The following is a 25,291-nucleotide window of genomic DNA, read 5'->3' as shown; positions in this document are numbered from 1 at the left end:
GCCTTCTGGCTGTATTTTGCCCATGTTATTTTGTAATATTGTGCATCGACCTTTTGGGACATGGGTGTATAGCACAAGTGACAGCCGGAGTGAATCGGTTAATGAACCACCTGTTCGGACCGGTACTACAGCCAGATGCGGTCATATAGCAAGAAACTGAGACGGAAATGTTCTCAATTTTGGAGTGAAAATAAATGCTTATATAATGTATGTTCGCAATGGTGTATGTTGTTAGTGCTAACGAGAACCCGTTCTATGGGCAATCTTCGCTTGAAGGTGGGCAGTTTAACATGGGTTTCAATGGCAGATGACATATGTGTAGTGAGACCATAATGTAAAACATGAAATTACTGTTTATCCCAAAATATACAAGTTTAACAAGCCACAATGAAAATGTACTAGTGTAGCATCTTTATAAAAGGTAATTACATCGATGTGGATTTGAGCCAAGCGTATGGGGGCCCTATTTGGGTAAATATTACAAACATGTCAATTTTATTTATTTTTATTATTTTTATTTTTATTTTATTTTTATTTTTTACGGGGGGTGTGTCAAAATGTATATTCTAGTGTTGTTACATGTAATAAATAAATTGATCTGAGTGTCTAACACTGAGTTTCTCATTGTAAAAGGTCAAAATTCAAGGTCACAAGTTCAATATGCAAATTCACCCTAATTTCTGTGATTTTGTGCATAATGAATTTTTTCGAATATAGTCATAGTGACAAACAGTTTTGATGGTATTGTGAATATATAACATAGTATTCTACTATGAAAGTAGAATTTATATCTGCCATTAATAATATGTGGATCTTCATGCTGAAATATACAGAAAAAAACAGGATTTCAACACTTCATTATGAAACAATTGTTGCCCATAGCAACAATTGATGGAAACTAATATTTTTAATGAACTAACTAGATAATTAGCTTCTTTGTATGTTCCCCATATTAGAACTACCAACAAGGTCATACATTACCATATAGTGGCTGCTTGTTTGATGGCCATCTATTGTGTGGATGACCAAGGAGTAACAATGTGATATGAAGTTTTATTGGATGGTATGGTGCATCTATCTTTTGGTGTATTGGTTAGAGTTCATAAGTTACATGGCTCTAGGTTAGCTTTTCATGGTGTAAATGACCCAAATTATCAAACTGACTTCAAACTAAGTTTGACAAAATCGGTCACTAGACTTTAAGGTCTCACTACACAGATGACTTCTGGGTGAGAGTTCATTCATCACGGTCCACTATAGTTCCTAATTGTGACACATGTTATGGTTCACATATTCACTTCTAGGAAATGGTGAAGAATTAAAATAATATGTATGTTTAATGGTAAGCCTTCTGGCTGTATTTTGCCCATGTTATTTTGTAATATTGTGCATCGACCTTTTGGGACATGGGTATATAGCGCAAGTGACAGCCGGAGTCAACCGGTTAATGAACCACCTGTTCGGACCGGTACTACAGCCAGATGCGGTCATATAGCAAAAAACTGAGATGGAAATGTTATCAATTTTGGAGTGAAAATAAATGCTTGTATAATGTATGTTCGCAATGGTGTATGTTGTTAGTGCCAACGAGAACCCGTTCTATGGGCAATCTTCGTTTGAAGTTGGGCAGTTTAACATGGGTTTCAATGGCAGATGACATCTGTGTAGTGAGACCCAAGGTTAGTAGACTAGATTTTATTTTAATGTGGCGCAGCATTGTAATAATACAGCTAATTTTGAATTTAAATGGCGTCAGTATTCCAATGACGTCACTTTGCATCTCCTTACAATAGTCATAAATTGGTTAAATGACTTTTCCTTTTTGGAAAATTTCCAATGTAAAATTGCTATTGAATTATTTATTTTTTTTAACATTACTAATGTAACTGGATGTCTTTGAACAAAATTTTGTGATTAAAAAATTGTACCTTTTACGAAATATGGATTTCTAGTGAAATTACGGTAAGATATGCTATATGTATTGTGTACGAGCCAAAACATGGGTGCGAAAAGTGACTGTCGTCGACTTTAGCAACAATGCCGTCGCAGGCACCGTCTCCTCACGTAGAAAACTTGAATGAACTGTCAACCGGATTATTCAGTGGAGCGATGATTTATGGAGGCACATTTAATATAAACTTAAACTTTTCAGCAACGAATAATTCCATGAACATCAATAAAAGAAAACACACCGATGACGACTCAGATACTGAGTGAACAGTTTTTGACATTTTTCTTCGTTGATAAAACTGGCACGCTGAAGGTTTTCTGACGTATTACGAGCAAATTAAATATTATATTGTTCGTGAATTTTAGTTATTACATTGTCTTTAAAAGGCATTTCAAACAATACCATTAAAATTATAGGTAACTTTTCACTCGTTCTTTATTTCTGTTTATTATATACATAGCAATGAAATATATAGATCTACGGAAACCATAAAAGTCATATCCGGTGAAAAGTCATGTTTTCACTGTATTTTAGCTACAGTGAAAATATAGAAGTCGTATTTACTTTTTTGTAAAAGTGCATGATTAAATTATCTCCCTTTGTCTCGGTTCTTCGTATTTAAATTTGATGATTACCAATGCATCTGATCGTATTTGAAAAATAAAAAACGTAATTTAAACAACTGTACCTATAAAAACGGGATACGAAGTGCAATTACGATAAAAAATATATAAAAGAAATTGAATACGAAGCTAAATAATGATGACACAATGTAGTGTCATCGAGTGTAAGTGTAAGAATTTAACGACGTTCGACTCGTTTTGTTTTTGTGGGAGTTTTTAGAGGATCGCTTTGTCAGGTATGTTTGCACCGCAGTATTGTTAAATAAATGTTAATAAAGATAAATTTTAATCAAATTTCTTTTTAAAAGTCTATGGTAAAGTAAATTTTCTGGCAAAGTTCCATAGGAAGAAATATATCATGACGTTACGTGTTTTCGATATGATAAGTGAAAGATATTACCAAAGAGCGAAAGATATTGTCAAAAATTTGGAAATATGTATATAATAAATAGACCATTTCATGGTGTTTTTTCCGAATACGATTTTTATGTCAACTCGTGATGTGTGAAAACCATATTTTCACTCATTGCTTCGCAATTCGTGAAAATATGGTTTTCACACATCACTCGTTGACATAAAACTCGTATTCGAAAAAAACCATGAAATAGCCTCTATTTATTGTTTAAATAGAACTATATTCCTATGTGTAATAATTGGTGGTTCTTCGGTCTGCGTAGTAACACAGCTGACTTAGTTGTGTAAATTTAGAAATCCCCGTCATTAGCTAGCAGTGTTACAATTTTTGAATTATTATTTGGAAATAAAATTCCAATTTAGGGTATGTAATAAATACATCGGGGTTTCCTGCAGGAAATACACTCGTGGAATACAGAAAGCAGAAAACCACATATATGTAGTTTTGTCTATGTATTCATCTCGCGTTCGCTCCCACTGACGTAGCCAGGACTTTATATTGGTGGGGGACCACAATGTCATGAGGGTCAACCACATTGTTTTTGAGACTGTCAACAGTAAAGGAAAGAATGAAAGAAGGAAACATTTTATTTACGGTTATATGACGTCGGACATAATATTGTTAAGGATACAGATATTGATAACACAGATATTGAGACCGGAAACCCGCTGGCGCCACTTCATGGGCTACTGCACCATCCAACAGACATATTACATACCACGGCCTTTGTTACAGCAGTTGTGGAACACTGGCTTGAATGAAAAATAACCCACCGACGGGGATCGATCATGCATCAGATGAGCACTGTATCACTGAGCTACGACCCGGCCCCATGTTAATAGGGTGACAAACATAAATAATGTAGTTGGGGAAAAAACGATGTGTGCTTGGGGAGAGCACAAACTCCCTTCCCCTCCCCAGGCAACGCCAATGTTTGCTTCTTAGGTACGGTTTGAAGCAACTCGGAAGCTAAACAGTTTTAACGATCATTCATGTAGTTTTTTGTTTATACAAGAACATTTTACAGTGGTCACGATTTAAACGCTTGGTGATGCTATTAATATATAATTATATAAATAATATAACAAAAATAATTCCTCTTTCAAGAGTGGACATTTGAAAACATAAGCAACACCTGGATAGGCCAGTAGTATAATACAGGCCACACCTGGATAGCCCAGTAATATAATACTTGAGTTAACAAAAAGGAAATGTCAGTTTTTAATTAAAATTACTGTATTGAAATCCAACAGTTAAAGCTCCTATATTCGGTTTCCATGGTATAATGTCGAATACTAATGCAAAATAAAAGCACAACTGCACCTTTGCTATCAATGGACCTACTACTCAACCCCCAAGACGTTAAAGGTCAGTTATGCCTGCTTTTTTATTTCGTAATCGATGTTATAACATAGTAATCGGATATAGTAGCTTTAACAAGGACTACAACACACAAAACGTCCGGCACAATTCACACTGTTCAACAGTTAATAATGTTTTTAGCCCAAAAAGACTTCACCAAAAGCTTCAAACATATCTTCGAACAGCATAGGTAACTGCTGTCCAAGAGTCTTTTAACGTACGCCACCCATTATTGTAAGACTGCGCCACTGTTCCCTTCAAGGGTTTGGTGGAATTCCTCTGCGTGCTGCTGCCGCCGCTGAAACCCTCAGTAGTTGCTGCTCCCAGGGTTTCTGCCAGAGGGTAAAACGGGTATGGCGCCAAACCCACATTTTTTTGCAGATTTTATTATTTCAGTTAACGTTCTGACAAAATTAATTACTCTTATCATTACTGTATGCTTTTCTTAACCCTAACCCTAAACTTAACCCATTTTCTTTCAGGGGGAGGCTCCACATACCCCCAGTTGACTGTAGTTGTATTCAACTCCATAGCGCCATACCCCAAAAGTTATTTCTGGCAGAAACACTGGCTCCCCAGAAAATACTATATCCCAATAATTACATGTACTACCAGTTTATAAACGTCTTCACTGCGAAAACTAATAAGAGTGACCCTTAGGTTAGCACGTGTCCATCTTTGTTTTCAGTAATGTGTTGTAATAAATATACGGACGTCCAAAAGAAACTAAAGAAAAATCTAAATATTTTTCATGTTCCAAAGCCATATACTAGTATACAAAATGTGTGGTGTTTTGGCATGATGTGAACAAAATGTATTTCCATTATCCAAATTATAAAGGGTAAAATACATGTTAACATATAACGCCCTATTTATACCATACACCTATTAGACGTAGTAAAACATTAGCCTATGTTCACAGAGTACAGTGTTTCGGATCAATGAACCTTCGGACCATAGAGCGGTCCCCGAGTCATGTAATAAAAGGCCCGTGACATGCTTTAGCGTCCACCCATTTCAATTTTTCCAGATAGGGAAGGAGGTTTTTATATTTATTTTTAATTGTGTATGTAGAATGGCGGAGTGCAGGAAGAAGACATCTAACCATGGTATTCGTGGTCAGAAGGCATGATAGGAAGGTACAAAGACCACAGAAACTTACAACATAGAAATTGCATAAACCTTCTATTCACTACATTGCATGATTATTGTATTTACATAATGATTGAACAGATAAAATAAACGGCATACATGTTAATGCGCAGGCGCAAGTGGTACATCCTTTGTCCGATAGAAAATTGACGTCATGATGAAATTCGTCGGTGATTGCGCAATAACTATAATAGGCGGGAAAACGTTGTTTTGATAGTTTTTACACTTTATTTGAAGTGGGGATTTTTTTTAAATAAAAAATAAAAACTATTTGGTGGTCCGGCGGGGACGCTAAACAAGTAATTGTTTTTACGTCACCTTAGGTGTTAAACTGCATTTCAAGCCTTCTAAATAATGTAATAGTGAAAAGTGGGTGGTGTGCCATGACCTCTTGCTATAGGCGTCCTGTATAACACTGCTAATTCACTCAGTGCAGGTGTCCTGTTCAAATGTTGCAACTTATTAATAATGTAAATAATTATTTTACATCTACAGATTTATATTCTAACTTATTACTAATGTTAGTGAAAGACACGCCCGTGGTCTAAGTATGTTTAGACATGGCTTTTTTTTTTAAATTAACAAATTATTATCAAGATCCAAACGACACTGATATTACGTTCCACATGGGAATCCTCCCACGAACATTATTCGTATAGTGCGATGCGTGGGAAGTTTGAAATGACCCCTTAATTAATCATTTATTGTTTTGAATACCTAAGGCAAAGTAAAAAAAAAAAAAAACAGAGTTGGTAATCATCTCCAAATGCGGGATGGGTGGGGGTGGGGTAGCGATTGTTGTCGGTCAGTACACAACAGGTACCAAACAATAATAATAAAAATAAATAAAAATAATAACAATCTCGTCCCAAAAAATCAACAATTTAATTAAATATAATAGGCCTAAATTAAATATTCTCTACTTCAACTTTGATATCCATGGTACATGATACTATAATTATCTGGGGCAGTCTTCACAAAGTAATAAAAAAATATTTTGGAAATTTTGAATTTTGATTTTATCAAATTAAATTTTAATAGGAAATTTAACATTTAACATTTTAAAGTCTATCTTCTTCTAAAGATTTGATTGGATAGTTCTGAAATTAAGTATGATTCTTAGGGGCAGTCTTCTAGGGATATTTTGGAAATTGTGAAATTTTTAATTTTTATTAAATGAAAAACAATTAAATAAAAAGTTAACATTTAAAGTTTTCCAAAAAAAATAATAATTTAACATTCAAAATTTGAAAGTGACAGTTCTGAAACTTGGTAGACTACTATAAGATAAGCCGACGCCATATAACCGTAAATAAAATGTGTTGAGTGCGTCGTTAAATAAACCAGTTCTATCCTACTATAAGATAACATACACATAGTTCTATACTTGGGGAAACATGTTGCCTTTGGAACCCAGATTGTTCATGCATACCACTGAGTAATTAAGATTTTATAGTACTTGTTTTCAAGCTGAATCGGATCAAATCTACAAAGACTCCGACAACCCTATTTCCAAATAATAGAAATCAGCATGTAAACGCTGAACAGCTGACAAATAAAATTCCTAGTGGCCATGATATACTTATAGGATATTAATCTAGCTTCCGTTTCGTATCATGTTTATCTCCCGAGTGAAGTAATTATCAAATTGTCACAAGCTTTAGCGTGTGACAATGTAAATAATTTCACAAGGAACAAACATGCTACGAAATGGTAGCGAGTTTAATGTCCTATTTATTATTCATAATATATCTTAATGTATATCACTCAACTCGTTTGGTTGACGTTCCTGTAAGGTTGTAGTGCGCCAGTCGATGACGTCACGAAGTGTTACGTCCCACTTTTGATATGCATATAGCAAGATATTTTAAAAGCATATTATGGGTAATAAAGAGCTAGCAGCACAAAAGGAATATCAATGTTAAGAGTATACAGCGATTTATCCAGGCGTTCTCTGGCTCCAAACATCGGCCCCTTCCCAAAACAAAGTGGCACTGAACATTCCCGATGTCTGTATTCAACATTCCCAATATATATATCTATATTATTGTTTATCTAAAAGAAATATTATTAACAGCACTCGACAGCCTAAGAATCTTAAACAAATACTACGTCCTTCTATATTTACATCTAACTCGTGTAAGTGTTAGTAAATGCGGAGATAAAAGATGCGGCACATGTGACATATTAGTTGAAGGTAATACATTTCAGTTTGCAGATGGCAAATCATTCTATGTACATGCCAACATGAATTGTAAGACAATTTTTTTTATTTACGCTATAACATGTACAGGTTGCAAAGAAAATTATATTGGAGAGACCGGTATGGAACTTGGATACAGGGTCACCTTGCATAAACAGCACATTAGGGACTCTTCAACCAGTATTTTGTGGGTAAATCATCACATCAAAAGCTGTGGGAACGGCACATTTACTATATTCCCATTTTATAAAGTTATGATGGATGACAAACATTTTCAACAGCAAAAGGAAGCCCATTTTCAAACCGAAACTTAACATACGCTAACCCATAATGTGGTCACTACACTCCAACATAGTTTGAAACTTTGTAGTACAATGTATCTACTGTTAGAACATTTGACTTTTATATCCTTGTTTACATGTATTACAACAATAGCAATGTTAATATGACAGTTATATAATTATTATATACATAGCAATGAAATATATAGATCTACGGAAACCATAAAAGTCATATCCTGTGAAGTCATATTAGAAAATATAGAAGTCGTATTTACTTTTTTGTAAAAGTGCATGATTAAATTATCTCCCTCTGTCTCTGTTCTTCGTATTTAAATTTGATGATTACCAGTGCACCTGATCGTATTTGAAAAATAAAAAATGTAATTTAAACAACTGTACCTATAAAAACGGGATACGAAGTGCAATTACGATAAAATATATAAAACAAATTGAATACGAAACTAAATAATGATGACACAATGTAGTGTCATCGAGTGTAAATGTAAGAATTTAACGACGTTCGACTCGTTGTTTTTGTGGGAGTTTTTAGAGGATCGCTTTGTCAGGTATGTTTGCACCGCAGTATTGTTAAATAAATGTTAATAAAGATAATTGTTAATCAAATTTCTTTTTAAAAGTCTATGGTAAAGTAAATTTTCTGGCAAAGTTCCATAGGAAGAAATATATCATGACGTTACGTGTTTTCGATAGGATAAGTGAAAGATATTACCAAAGAGCGAAAGATATTGTCAAAAATTAGGAAATACGTATATAATAAATAGACCATTTCATGGTGTTTTTCCGAATACGATTTTTATGTCAACTCGTGATGTGTGAAAATCATATTTTCAATTCATTGCTTCGCAATTCGTGAAAATATGGTTTTCACATATCACTCGTTGACATAAAAATCGTATTCGAAAAAACCCATGAAATAGCCTCTATTTATTATCTCGTTTAATGTCAAATATGCGAATTGTTCGTGGTATGCATTTTTTATTGTTAGATTTGTCGTGACGTCATCGAAATTACCTCCCGCTGTAGATGACGTCATGTATATGGAACTGATGAACCCGTTACGGGTGAAAGGCGCTTATCCATTAAAACGTGAAATTCTATCTTTTTATTTATTCATCCGATACACTTCATTTTAATAACTTTTATATATATATATATATATTTATATGGCGAGCATAATACATTATTTGTATTCCTAATATATGATATTGACGATACCGAAATACACGAGGGTAATAATCTCTTTATCATATAAGCTCAAGCTTAATACAACGTGTTTTTGTAAACTGTACACGCAACTTTAATTCCAGTCCGCCATTATTAGATATTCAAATGACGTAAGAATATGTGGCGCGGTGTATTATTGAATGGAAATGACGTCAAACTCGAATGACGTCATTTTGGATGTCCTTACATCAAAATAAAGTTATGCCTAACGTTTTTCGTTTTCTGAACCCTGGACAGCTTTCAGTGTCAGATTGTCATTGAAATGTTTTTATTTGATAACTATGAATCAGGGTTCATACACTTAAAGGAAGTCAAAATTCCAGGTTTTTTCAAGCACTTTCCAGGTCAACTTTACCAAAATTCCAGGACCTTACCGAGTTTCCACAGGTCGTTAAACACGCAAGTGCCAACCATCTTTGTGGGTTTACAATACACATGTATATTCATTAACTTGACACGCTCCCTGAACTTGCTAAATACCCAGGGGCAAAAAGTGACAAACTTTCTTTTCCAATATGGCGACGTCGTCGCTTGGATCTCGTGGCCGCGTGATCCTCGCATCGCAAGATAAAAAAAACAACAAACATTCACACGTCAACTGAGCCGGTAAACATCGATTGGCCGGACGATTGGCATTTGATTGTGCCGCGGAAATGAAACAAATAATTTAATTACATGTTAAATAAAGTAAATAAAGCCTCCGTTTTAGGAGTTTATATTTTATTTGACATCAAATTATCATTTTCAAGGGTTTTCCAGACCGCAAGATGATTTTCAAGGGTATTCAAGCACTGGAATATATTAGTTTATTTTTAAGGGTTTTCAAGGGTTTTACAGGCGCGTACGAACCCTGATGAATGCATAAGTCAATCATGGAGTGTCACCCAAGTAGTTTGCTTAAAAGTCAATAAACCTATTGTCCGAACCAAATTGTTACCAAATTGTTAACTACAAGAAATTACTCTCCTACCTTTAATTGCCGTAGATTTCCTCCAAAGTTTGTCCAGACACAAATCGCAAAAAAAAAACACTACAAATATACAGATTCCACACACGAGACTGCAACGATGTCGCCGATATTGTCTTTGCTGAGATTGCATAGGGAAAAATACATGCAGTTTTCTGCCGTCTACCATGTTGTTTGTTTATGGAATACTCTTCAAGAGGGGTGAAAGCCTCCAAAGTATGTGACACAATTAATATGAAATCGATGATCTCTAGTGGTATCATTAAAATAATAATAATAATAATAATAACAAAAAAATATAATATGACGTCATCACGTTTGCTTTTATATCATAACATGTTATGACGTTGTTAGATTAAGTTTTATCCTTTCACCCCTCTTGAAGAATATTCCATAAAAAGTCAAAATGGCAGCTGATACAAAATTACATGCTTTTTTCCCTATGCGCTTTCAGCGAAGTCGATATAGATGACATGGTTAGCATCTGGTATGTGCAATCTATGTCATTGTAATGGTTTTTTCAAGATTTATGTCTGGACAAACTTTGGAGGAAATCTAACGACAATTAAAGGTAGGAGAGTAATCTTTCGTAGTTGTTAACAATTTGGTTCGAACAATAGTGGCGATACCTCGACTAATTTACATCTAATTTGCAAAGTTATCAAATTCTTAAAGTATGTGATCTGAAAAATATCACATACTTTGATTGCACTGAAAAATGTAAGATATTTATATATATATATATATATATATATATATATATATATATATATATATATATATATAATAATAAATTAAATCAACAGTGGTGTGCTGCATCATTCTGTGGCCTGAAAACATATCCCAAGTATGATTTACTGGCAGTAATTTTCCTAATCTCTTATTTGACCCTGGCAAAAAAATCCTAGATAATTCCCTGGTATATTTTAAAACTTTGTATGACATTTTAAAAACTAAAGCTAATTGTGGATGGTATTTAAAAGATTCCTATATATTTCTGTTACCAAACATATCTTTTTTCGTCAGCTTCAGAAGATTGCATTTCAGGGTACTCTGGCAATGTTCACACTGAGGAGGATCCTTCATTAAAATCAATGAATGTGCTAAATGTGTATGGCCATTGCGAGCACGACACAAGACTACCTCTTCGTTCCTGTACCGTCTGTAGGAAGTCTGCCACTCTCCCAGGACTGGCTTCACAGAATGAAGCTTGTTATCATTCGCACGGTTTCAATCATCTTGCTAAGTTGAAAAGATATACTGGTTAACATTTTTCAAATCAGTGTATGAGGCACTAGCATTGGCATGGGTCAAATTCAAAGCCGATTTCGTCGATCATTCGATTCACTCATCCTCAGACAAATGCGCCCCACACTTAGACCCAGTGGTTTCCCGTTTCATAAAAAAAAACTATTCTCCGTTTCATGTTTTTGTAAATTCCGTTTCATTTCCGTTTCAGAATACAACGTGTAGGTCTAATTAACAATTTAAATAACACAAGCTGTGACAAATTAACATAACAGGCAGACAACGCTGTTTACTTTTTACTTTTTCATAATTCTTGACAAAATATTAAAGTTTTAAGTTTTAAAAGATGAATTTTATTTTATTTAAAGTACCTTTTGTCAAATATATCATATTAAAAAAAAATACCGTTGGGTCTGTTTTATTTACTTTGTACGAAACCAAAACCAGGGTCCGAAAATTGACTGGTGTTGACATACATCGCTATTTGTGTAAATCAAAGTAGGCCTTCATATTAGTAGTGAAAAATCGGAGCAAAGGTTACAGTTATAACAACTACATAAAGCATATTTGTCCAACAATTGAGTGCACTGTTTTATTCAACGGGGCTTAGTGTTAACAAAACGTAAAAATCAGTCTTCCATGACAAACGTTAACGACAAACCGCTGACTGAACTTGCTCCTAAAAGAAAAAAAACCCTGTCCCGTCTGCGCAGGCGCAACAGACTAAACAGTGAACCAGTCCCAAGTTCAGCCAGCAAACGTTTCGCTAACGTTGGCGAAGTATTTAGTTCCCAACGTGGCCATTTGGTTTACGTTTTTCCGCTCGGTCTGGCTGAAGGTAGCACCGGTAAATACGACACTACGCGTTTGCCAATAGTACTGCACACGGGCCAATCGTCAGTTTTACACTGTGTGGCAATAGTAAAATGGTATTAATTTGTTTAACTTCGCGGAAAATCGTAATTCCGTTTCACAATGGGAATTCCGTGAATTCCGCAATCGCGGAAAATCATTGGGTCTACACACTTTACAGGGTTTCTGCCAGAGGCTAAAACAGGTATGGCGCCATACCCAAACTCGTTTCCAGTTGGGGTTTTTTTAACGTTAACCTTTTGACAAAATTAAATACTCTTATCATTGCTGTATCATTTTCTTAACCCTAACCCGTTTTATTTCTGGGACACCCCCCCCCCCCCCCCCCCCCCCCCCCCCCCCCCCCCCCATTAATTGTGGCTGCATTAAATTTCATTGCGCCATACCCAAACATGTATTTCTAGCAGAAACACTGCCTTATGATGCGAACTGTGTTCACTCGGAAATGAGTGTGTGATTTCTCTAAAGCTGGTTTCTATCAATTATTACCCATGTGGTTAAAAATAGAACGCAAAGTGGGATGCAACACTTAGGTGATAACCATATGGAGTTTTTAGATTTGCGGGTGTTATTGTCTATTTGATCCGGCAAATGTCATTTTTGACCGAAGGCGTAAGCCTGAGGTCAAAAATGCAACATCTGCGGGCGAATTAATGCACTTTAAGTATACTTTTGCCAGCCTCGATCAACGTGTCAACACGTGTCTGCCACCGCTGTAATGATCAACCAGGAACCTTGTATATCAGCTTACACAAGTTTACACAGAAGCTTCAATACATACCTTATTACAATTTATGAACCCATAAATGAAATAAATGTTTTATTTTATCTGTTAACGTAAACATCCAAGCATAATTTGAATTTCCCTCCGAATGACACAACACAACCAATATGGCTGCGTAGACTATGAAGCTTACATCATGGCCTATTTGTGGCTATAGTCTGTTTCCAAAGTATCATTGATTGTCACCTATGTTTAACGAACACTATTTGTGCTCATTTACAGTTAATAACAGACAACTTTTGTTGAATAATGATCTAATATTTTGACATTGGGTTTTTTTTATATTGTCATTTTGTGTTATCTAAACTTAGGAGCATAGAACACCATTTATATTTATGTCATTTGCATAATCAAATTTTTCCTGAAATAGTCTACAACAGGAAATGTTTGTTGTTTAGAACTTATGAAAAGTCGGATCCATTACCTGTTGTTGCTGTGAATAGTAGCGACAAAAATGGCTGTTTTCATGTTTGCTGCGCAGACTGTGACGTCATGTAGGCCAGTAAATACAAGGGTGTGTCACTAAATATGCGCTCATTACTCGTGTTTAAAAATAACAATATTAATAATAATAATAATAATAATAACTTTCAGTAGTTTTCCAATGTGCTGTGGCAGTGAAACAAATACTTTTACAGAAAAGAGTTTAACTTTAAAATGTAATACAAATGCTTAGGCGCCACCAGTGTATTACTGAGAAAACACTTTTTAAATGTTTTAATGTGGTGCTCAGTTTATACCTATATTTACTGTTCTAATCCAAAATAGCATGGATCGTATGTAACAGTCACGTTATACAGTTATTTGAAATATCTATGAGAGACAGAGGGACGGACAGCAGGGCCGTACCCTCCGGGAATCTCACTTTTCTTTAAAAAAAATTCTTCATCCAGAACCATCGCAAACAATTTACTAAACTACTTCTCCGCAACCACTAACTGAAAGTTGAAACTGGACAATACACAAAACCGTTTACCCCAGTAGAAGAACGATTATGTAATCAGTGCAATCTGATTGAAGATGAATATCATATCATAATATGTGTTAAATATAATACTCCACGCTTTAAACTATATTAATATTAATTAATTTTAACTTTACATAATAACACATTTAAAATGATGTCCATGTATGAAAATATATATTTTAATATGCAACACCATGAACCTGCTTGTGCAGGTGCAGTGTGCAAACTTGTTTATGATTGTACATGTATTAACCAATAATTAGTTTAGTATCTTGTCTGTGCCATGCTTGTTTATCTGATCTCCACCCCCAGCAGTGCTCTACAAAGCGAGTAAAATACTCGCCATGGCGACTAAAAACAATCCCTGGCATCTAAAAAATAAAATCACATTTGCCAGTTGGCGACTGTCCAATAATTTTACTTTAATCTGTAAACAAAACTGGACATCGGAAAACAGTGGACCAGTAGCAATTGATCTGTCATAAAACGTGTTTTCTATCGGAAGTTTGTTGGAAAAATTAAAAAAAATTTGAGACAAGTTAATCGGACTATGAATAACGATTTTCCAGTATTCAAGAGTAAACACTGTGACGTTTAGGGAGGTAATACTTAATTATGTTAACTCGAATTTCAAGCGTTTGGAAATAATTCGGCCCCAGTTCAGTTTTGGACCAAGTCGGTCCTGTCCCATTTAGAGCCAGGTTTTATTTATGTATTAAAATGAGATTGTTGAGTCACTGTGTCTTTACTTGTCTGTTTGAAACTCAAACGTTAATTATTTTAAATGTCTACTTATATATGTGTTATGCTGCGAATAGTCTCATGCTTATCATGATAAGGATCCCTCCACGATATTATACGACGTCTCCAGTCGTGAATGTTGTTTTAATCACGTCGGACGTCATGTTCACCAGTGGAGGAAAACATGTTTCTATTTTCATGACTCGACTTTAGACGGCTTTAAAGACACAACTATTTACAAAACAGTATTTATGGATTTACAAGGCAGTATATGATGAAAATAAATATTATTTAAACCAAAAGTAAGATAGCCGATTGGTAACTACTAGTAACACGTTGAAGCCTGGTAGATATTATCACAATGTTTTTATTTAACTTTTAATGAATACTGCAATTTAAATGCATATATCTTAGCAGTGCCATTAAAATAGTAATTCGCTTAATTTCGTTTAGTAAAATTATTGGGTACGGAATTTGATAATGATAGTTAACAGTCGTTCACTGTACCGTAAAATGGCAAATGAATCGATTTAATTACAAGTATATATTAGCTGGCTATTAAATATATGTGGCTGGCGACTAAAATATTATACTTTAGGGGAGATTGGGGCAAAATGGCCCCCTCGGGTTATATGGCCCCCATAGAAATTCCAGCCATCCAGTGCTGCCATCGTGTTGACAAGCATAGTACTTATACCTCTGCACAACAGCAGTCAGTAACAATATGGCGGCGGTGGCTGTACATGCTCATTCCTGCACAGTCTGAGATGACATATTCCATCCACACCCGATCTATCGGTAGGTATCTGAGGAAAGTGTGTTTGTAGTGACACCCTATACTCACAAGTTTGAATGTTATTGCATGCTTCTTTGGTGGAAATCAGTGATCAAAAATGACAGCTTGAACTTCCCGCCCGATTTGTAAAGTTTCCCATGTGGCCATGTTTGTATCAAAATCGTAGGTGGGGCAAAATGGCTAAAATTTTGCTGGGGCAAAATGGCCTAGGGGGCCATTTGACCCCACGCCGTCCATCACATGTCGCAAACATTTATAAGTTGCTAGGTTGGCCTAAATATAATTATAAATTATAAACAAGACACTGACATGTGCATAATCACGTTTCTTGAGGTCATCATCACCTCATCTCTTGGCTACCTGATCTATGGTATAAGAACATTGTTAATTCTGCTGTGTGTTATATGACAATCACCTCATTTCAAAATATTTTTTTAAACAGACTACAGTTGTATTCGCAGAGAGGACAAGAAACATTTGACCAGGGTGGTCTGTTGTTAGACAATCATTGATTCAACAAATTACTTTAGCCGTCAGAGCACAGGTTGATTTGTAGGCTACCATGAGAGGATAAGGACATTCTGATCTCGATGTTATCAATTTGTAATCGATGTTCCATGTAGCGGGGTGGGGGTGGGGGTGGGGGTGGGGGTTGCAATGTTGTTTCCTAAAAGGTTTGTACTAGTATGTACTGTGTGTTAATTTTAGGATAAAACTTGTTTTTAAAATTATAATTATTTTTGCAGTTTGTTCCTTGACCAGTAGGCCACTCCCAATGTTTTATCATGAATGGGCCATTTTACCCCATGGGGTGGGCAAAATGGCCCAGCAGGCACATTTTTTTTTTCTTGCTTATCAACAGTTGATTGTTAATTTTGGCTCTATTCTCCAAGGGTCATTACATTTATTAGTGAACAAAGATTACAAAACACACTGACCCGAGTTCATACAATTCATCATGATGGAAAAAAATTGATTGAAAGCTTAAAGTGGCCATTTTGCCCCACTCTCCCCTACTGGCCAGGGAAGAGTAAATTTGAACTTGCTTTGTAGAGCACTGCCCCACCCATGTGAACAGTCCTTACCTTGAAAGAGCAGCTGACAAACTACGACTAGGAGCAAGAGAAGCACACGTCGTTCCATTGTTGAATAGAATATCTAAAAATAAAATCAAATACTTCATAAATGGCGGGGTGTACATTTTATGGTCGCCCAGTTGCCCCAGGCCAGTGAAAACAACATCGGGCAAGTCAAAAGCTTATCGTAAGTCGCCCGCCTGGCAACCGATATATCACGCGCTTTTTTATTTTTTTATTGCGCATTAGTTACAGCGTAGGCTATTATTTCGGAATGTCCAAATTGTAAATTCGGACTACTCAAAAATCGCACAGGCTGTTAGTGCTGATAGGACTCGCCCGAATGACGAGTAAATTTTTTTTGTAAAAAGTCTTTATTTTATTTTAAATATCCAGTGGCGGATCCAGAATTTTTTTTTTTTTTTTTTTTTTTTTTTTTTTTTTTTTTTGGGGGGGGGGGGGGGCAATGACATGGAGCGGAATGCCAATGGAACTTTGGGGGATGTTTGGAGGGGATCGTAAAAAAAAATGAAAATTAATATATAATAAAATTATAACTGTAGATGGCCATGTAGATGAATTAGAAAAGCTTGTTAAAATTATATACCAAAAATATCCACTCCTTTATTGTGCGCAACAGCGCGTTGTCGTTATGGAATCGCAAAACTCCATAAAATACTAAGTGTTGCTTTTAAACTGCAAAATGTAAGTAAACTACTCAAATACATAAGGTTTTTTAATTTGAATTTAACATATTAAAATTAAAATACACTGCATAGAACTTTGCACCTTTTAGTTTTCATTTTATTGTCTTTACCGTTATATTATCTACAAAAAGGACCAAAAATGTATCTGATTGGTTTGAAAAGCAGATGGCACTGTCAGGTCTAGGTCAAGCTTAGATCAACATGTTAAGTACATAATACTAGCTGTGTATCTTTATAGGCAAGTTATTCTTAATTCTCAAAAAACAAAAACAAAAAAACAAGAACACACACAAGAAAAACTTTGTCCAATGTCACTTATTGTGTCTTTACCGTTAGAGTTTAATAAAGTATTCTGCAAGCATGAGAAACCCGTCATTTATATTTTTCATTCAGTAAATCTGTGTTTAAAAGCCATTTGTATGGTTGCATTACTGAAGTACATTGCAGATGGCACAATTACCATGCATGCGTCTTTACCGTTATAATTTTTGTCTTTACCGTTATCCAAGCTGAATAATGGAAAAGACAGATTTGATACTTTCACAATCATCCAGTCTAGCATTACATCTTACATATGCCTGTAATAGTAACAATTATAGATATCTATATAGCCTACATTTATAAATGTATTTAACGGCAAAGACAACTGTTTACTATTATGCCTTACGATATTTCAAGCGAATCGGAATAAGTCGGCCGATTACGGACTCTCCGCGAAGTTCGACATAATTTTGTATAGTTTCTTTCGGACTATTAATAGCAAATGCGATGGCATTTTTGCAACTCTACCCAGTGTCGGACAAAGTTACCGCCAATATTAACTTTGTGACTGTCAAAGCATACCAGTACATAGCCTCATCTGGCTCAATCGAAGGTACCTAGTGCACAAGGTACCCACAAAATGTTCATATTAAAATTTATTGTATTTTCCCTGTTGTAAAAGATTTTCCTCCGTCTGATATCGATGATTTTTTTTATTGTATATTATTACCCATATGGGCTGTATATTATTACCCATATGGGCTGTATATTATTACCCATATGGGCTCAAATATACACGGTAATATTTTTGCGATCTCTGCACAGTGTGCAGATTGCTTCTACAGCCACTGATTGGCTGGCTTAAAAGTCACGACGTTTGGTTCTTCACTTTGGAACTTCACTTTCATTCATATAATGTTTCTATCCATGAGTCCGTATACGATCTACAAAGATTTACAAAAACAAATAGACTCATTTGTTTCGTAAACATGAAATGGTATATTTTCATAAGCAGCGGCTTTAGTAATATATAAAAACAATTATTTTCAAATGCAAATAGTCGTATTATTTTGTACTGTAAACATTTGGCTGTAAAAAGAACGCCGTTATGCTATGACGTCACTTACATTACGTCATGTAATGTGCGTAAGATTATATGACGTAATGGCTGATGGCTTTGTTGTAGACTGCAGACGAATTTTTACATTAAAAATCAGTTAAAATTGACAATGGGTAATAAAGAGAATAACCAACTCGCTACGAGGAGTTACGAATTATCTGTCCCTCGTAAATGAATGTTGTAAAACCCTCGCCAAAGGCTCGGGTTTACAACATTCATTCACTCGGGACAGATAATTCATAATTCCTCGTAGCTCGTTAGTTATTCTCTAAGTATACAAGGGCCTCATGCCACACCCCAAGAGCCGCGCCTTCGCCCCCAAATACCATAATCAACATATTGTGACAATATATATGTACACTCATGTCACCTTAGTCTGCGCGGCACAAAAGTCTGCGCACGTTAATGACGTTACATTACGTCTCGAAACAAGTGTCGGGGTATGTTTGTAAACAAACAAACAACGTTAATTTAATTCACAAAACCGTTGTTAAAACAACACATCTTGATTGTGAATATATGTATAAAACTGGTCGATAACACTTTTATTGAAAAAAACTCTGAATTAATGCACTAAAAGTATACTTTTGCCAGTCTCGATCAACGTGTTTTTCTATCACCTGTCAACACGTGTCTGTCAATGTTGTAATGATCAACTTTGCAGATCAACTTACATAAATTTACATAGAAGCTTCAATACATACCTTATTGTAATTTATGAATCCATAAATCAAATGAATGTCTTATTTAATCTGTTAACGTAAACATCCAAGCATACTTTGAATTTCCCTCCGAGTGACACAATGCAAAATGGCTGCACACAGACTTTGAAGATTGCACTGACAGCATGGCCTATTTTAGCTATAGTCTGTTTCAAAATTATCATTGATTGTCCTATATGTCTAACGAACACTATTTGTGCTCATTTACACAGTTAATAATAGAAATTTTTGGTGAATAATGATCAAATATTTTTTACATTGGCTTTTTTTAATATTGTCATTTTGTGTTGTCCAAACTAAGGAGCATGGAACACCATTTATATTTATCTCATTTGCACAATCTAAATGTTTCTGAAACAGACTATAATATAAGTTGTAGAAGCATCACGAAGGGTATATGGCTTTTTTATGTACCCTGTGTGTTCTTTTAAAAGAACACACAGAGGGTACATAAAAAAGCCATATACCCCGAGAGATGCTTCTACAACGAATTTATCTTGCCGACATGTTAAACCATATAGCCAAATAATCAAAATAACGCCAGACAATAATTGTTAACAATTTATTAACGGAGCCGTACCACGCGGACGCGAACGAAACCACTTGCCAGTGACGAAAAATAGTTCCATCGATAAACGAGTTTTTAACTTCAAATGTTTTAATACGAAATTGTCTGAAACAGATATTAATAAAAATAATAAAAAAATAAACTTTTTTTTATATCAAAAATGTATGTAGTAAAAAAATATATATATTAAAAACAAAAAACAAAAAAAACAACTAATCGCGCATTAATACAATAACACCACGACCGTAATTAGGTGGCCGAGTTCAACATTGCAGCTTTTAAAAGTATTGAAATATTGTATTTTATAGTAAAAATAAAATTAATTATGTATACTTGATTGATTATCAATGTTATTTATAATCTAATTATTGCTTTAGCATTAACTGGGGCGGCTGGAAACTGTTGGAAATTACAGACGGGGTATAAGAGAATTTGGCTCCGCCCACAGGGGGATAAGGGATTTGTCCAACGGCAAACAACCAATGAGAACAAAGAATTTTACATGAAGGCGAGATAACAGGAAGTGTTTGTTATTTAGAACTTGTAAAAAGTCGGATCCATTGTTTGTTGCTGTTTTATGGAAACATTAGCGACAGAAGTGGTTGTTTTGATGTTTGCTGCGCAGACTTATGTGCCGTCATGCAGGCCAGTAAATGCAGGGGGGTCCCACTAAAAATGCGCTCATTACTTGAGTTTTAAAAACATTAAAATTAAAATAACTTTAGTTGTAACACGTTTATTGTTCCATTGTACTGTGGCAGTGAAATAAATATTTTTAAAGAAATATTTTAACTTTAAAATATAACACAAATGCTTAGGTGCGCAGACTTAGGTGCCACCAGTGTATGTATGTACATTTCAACTCATTAATTTAATTTAATTTTTTCAGTGTTGCAGTTACTGTTAATATTGTCTAGCCATAAAAATTACAAATGTTCATTGTGGTCATTGGGGTAAACATTAGGCATTATGTTGTATTATAACTACATGTAAAAGCTACATGCTGAAAATAAAGATTATGGTTTACAAATATAACAATACTTGTATATCGACTTACGTCTGGTATAGCCTTCTACTCTTCACTTGTATTGTTTTGGGTGCTATATGTAGATGGTATAAACATGACATTTTCCTTGGTGGTACAGTTTGATATAGTGATCGAATGATTTCTCAATGTAAAAAAACCCATAGATAGTTATTGAAACAAACACTAGAAATCACCAGTAGCTATCACTCAATACCCTCATGAAAAAGACAGGAATCCAAAACACCAATACTTTAGGTTTATTACATTTTACATGATTCTGTATACATATCCATGGATAGACGGGGTTTTCCCGATTGTCACCCAGCAGTTTATTACGTTGTCGATAGATGGCGTAACCGTACGGCCGCCATTAAGGGAGTGAAATTCACGCAACAATAACGTGACGGCATTGCATCTGGGTGTAACTTCAGTATTTATGACTTTTTTGGAACGTTTTTGTAAAAGCAAAACCAGTCTCTCGGATAATTCAACCTCTTTTAAAGATTGTATATTCATATCAATGTCGGTGGAAATCTGAATGATTAAAACAAATAATAAAGCACCTATACACGTCAGTACAAAAGCATAGCGAATAAATTAAAGGGACATTCCTGAGTTTGCTGCATTGTAAGATGTTTCTGACTAATAAAATATTTCTGATTGTTCTGATATTTGTACTATTGTCCGAACCAAATTGTTAACAACTACGAAAAATTACTCTCCTACCTTTAATTGCCGTTAGATTTCCTCCAAAGTTTGTCCTGACACAAATCTTGAAAAAAAACCCAGTATGACACAGATTCCACATACCAGATGCTAACCATGTCATCTATATCAACTTCGCTGAGAACGCATTGGGAAAAAAGCATGTAATTTTGTATCAGCTGCCATTTTGACTTTTTATGGAATATTCTTCAAGAGGGGTGAACGGATAGGACTTAATCTAACAACGTCGTAACATGTTATGATATAAAAGCAAACATGATGACGTCATATTATTATTATTAATTATTATTATTATTATTATTTTAATGATACCACTAGAGATCATCGATTTCATATTAACTGTGTCACATACTTTGGAGGCTTTCACCCCTCTTGAAGAGTATTCCATAAACAAGCAACATGGCAGACGGCAGAAAACTGCATGTATTTTTCCCTATGCAATCTTAGCAAAGACAATATCGGCGACATCGTTGCAGTCTCGTGTGTGGAATCTGTATATTTGTAGTGGGTTTTTTGCGATTTGTGTCTGGACAAACTTTGGAGGAAATCTAACGGCAATTAAAGGTAGGAGAGTAGTGTTTTGTAGTTGTTAACAATTTGGTTCGGACAATAGTTAAATTTCATTTTATTTCCTAAAACATTTTTTTTTTTATTTTTTTCGTACGTACGAAATTATTTGAAGACAAAATCCAGTTTGGGCTTCTTACAAATATTAAGACGACCAGATACACATTGAATATACAGCCACTAATATTTTATGCAGAAAAATATATTTAATATGTAATTACAATCGTTAAAAAGTCTGTTAATCGATAACATCTTAAAAATTGCAGCAAACTCGGGAATGTCCCTTTAAATGCACGCAACTAAATACGTTTGATGGTTATTAAGTGAAACTTTACTGAATGTATCCTAAAATATAGAAAAATATTTCAGTTATGTACGTTTGTAGAAAACGTTGTGTACAATTTTAAAAAAGAAAGACTGACCTTAGATCTAGATATCAACGTTTAGCTGTTACTATTAGCTCTGGGATATTCCAGCTGTGATTACATCGGGTTGAAGTGGGCGCAGTTCACACTTCCGAGTTCCGTATATTGCTCTCCTTTTTTTTTTTTTTTTTTTTTTTTTATATATAATTATGAGTTATTATGATGATAAATGTGTGCAAATAAAATGATCAATAAATAATTTACCGACGTAACAAGCATGCAGGCCACACCAAAAATCGCAACCCACCCACTTCGTCAAATTTTATTTTTTAATTATTTTTTATTTTATTTATTTATTTATTTTATTTATTGATATTTTTATTTTTATTATTAATTAATTAATTAATTTATTTGTTATTATTTTATTATTATAAATATTTTTTAAATTATAATTTTTTGTTTCGAAGAAATTTTTTTTAAATTAATCATCCACAATATTCAACACTAAATTACCCTAAAAACGCGCCTCTGATTAGTCATAAAATGTTCTCCATACTAGGGGAGATTCGGGTAATTGCGGACACTGGCTTCGGCTGTATTTGCCACATGGAAACAGAACACTACACGATAACGCCTATCTAAAATTTAAATGAACTTGATTGGTTGTTTTTTCTGTCACTTATATATCACAATCAGCCATTGGGTAGATTCTATTTTGTTACCGTAAATTATAAAGTACGAATGGTAAGAGGATGCGAAATGCGGACTTGGTCAATGGATACAATTTTCTTTTAATCCACAGCATTTTAAACATTTACTTGGTTACAAAATATAAATAATTAAACTAGTAAATCTGTAAAATTATCTTTTATCATCTTCTGAAGCAATAAACCGAGTAAAACAGTAATTATATGCAATTAGGTTAAAGTTATTTTCCGAACCCAAGTTTTTGTCTCTTATGCCATTCAAACCGCATTGATCCAAATGTTGCTATTTTAAACACAATTGAAATGAAATAAAAATGAGTTTATTATTATATGAAACAAATATTTACAGGCATCGAAATAAGCATTGTGTCTGGTAACCCATTTACAGGTTACCACAAAATATAGCCTGGTAACCCATAGGTTACCACAACTATATGAAAGTTAGAATTGAATTCCTGTTACTACTACTTTTAACGCCCTTGCATGTGTGCCAGATGATTATTGTAGTATACATGTATTTATGATTCATTCTGTATGTTATGACTGTTCTTAATGTATTACATATAATTCTTTACAAGTATGTGACTCATATTTAATAACTGAACAACTGAATAGATAAATTTATGTAAATAAAAATGTTATGTTTTCTATTTTCTCGTATTTTATCATACAATAATGAAAGATAATAATAATTCTGAAATTGTATCGCAACGCGCGAACATCGGTACGAGAAATGAAATCCGGAAGTAAATTTATCTAGTGGGCGCTGCTTAAACGCGGAAACCGAAACCGATATATATTAACATGCTCATATACCACTTTTTTTTTCCATTTATTTATTCACATGCTTCCATACCACGAAGGTTTCAAGCATGTCTGTCCCGGGGTCGAGTTCTGGGTCCATATTTTCGAAGCAATCTTAGCCTACGAAATAGTAAAATCGTCGTAAGCTATATACGCCACTGTGGCGTGCGCTGTAGTGACGTCACACCCTACGATGATTTTACGATTTCGTACGACTAAGATAGCTTCGAAAATATGGGCCCAGGATAGCCAGAGGTCTACTCCGGGACAGAAAATTTAACGGGATAATTTTGAATTTTACTCAAAAATTAAAATATATATAGGGGGACAAATTTAACTATATTTAAAGAAGTCCAAAAATTTATTTAAAAACTATTATTATATCCAAAATTTTCCTAGACTAATAAATTTTTCACCATTTTAGATGGGCTTCTAAATTAAAATCATATACCACTGGAGTTTTGAGCATGTCTGTCGCGGGTCCGATCTCTGGATATACAGGGGCCTGACCCGCGACAGAAGCTTAAACGTGGATTGTCGAAACTGCTTGCAATTGCACAAGTGCGCACAAACATCGGTGCAATTTCGTACGAGAAAATGAAACGCAGAAGACCGATATGCATTGTCTGGTTTACGTTCAGAAACGAAACTACCGTTAACGTTGACATTTTTGTCGAGAACGAAACACCGTTCTCGACTTTTCTTACATGTGGTAACCTCCCGGTAACCTGAACGACCGTTCTCGACTTATTTCGATGCCTGTATTTATTTAGAATAGATCATCCCTGCAGTGTACTTATTATGTTGTCCGCAATTAAACTACTGCGGTTTATGTAGTCGTTCAACTGCGGACGTGTTTATTCTGGTAATTTTATCAAACAATTATTATTGTTAATACGATTGTTTTTGTTTTTTTAAAATTAAGTTATGTATCATATTATAAAAGATTCTTAAAATACACAAATGTATTCTCTCATTCTGAAACGTTTTACTCGAAATTTGGTAGACATCTCCACTGAAAACGTTCGAAGAA

The 25,291-nt window shown here is 34.6% G+C and overlaps 1 protein-coding gene across 1 annotated transcript in view; it reads right to left on the bottom strand.

Moving 5' to 3' along the window:
- Positions 1-25,291, bottom strand: part of LOC121389998 — a 52,297-nt gene that overhangs the window by 16,905 nt on the left and 10,101 nt on the right. The window contains exon 2 of the mRNA XM_041521691.1: positions 16,694-16,766. Coding sequence (XP_041377625.1) covers positions 16,694-16,751 — 58 coding nt within the window. The 5' untranslated portion in view covers positions 16,752-16,766. The remainder of the gene's footprint in view (positions 1-16,693; positions 16,767-25,291) is intronic.

Source organism: Gigantopelta aegis, chromosome 15 (assembly GCF_016097555.1).
Source record: "Gigantopelta aegis isolate Gae_Host chromosome 15, Gae_host_genome, whole genome shotgun sequence".
NCBI lineage: Eukaryota > Metazoa > Mollusca > Gastropoda > Neomphalida > Peltospiridae > Gigantopelta > Gigantopelta aegis.
The sequence above is the reverse complement of the archived record's forward strand: the minus strand, read 5'-3'. Positions and strand labels throughout refer to the sequence as shown.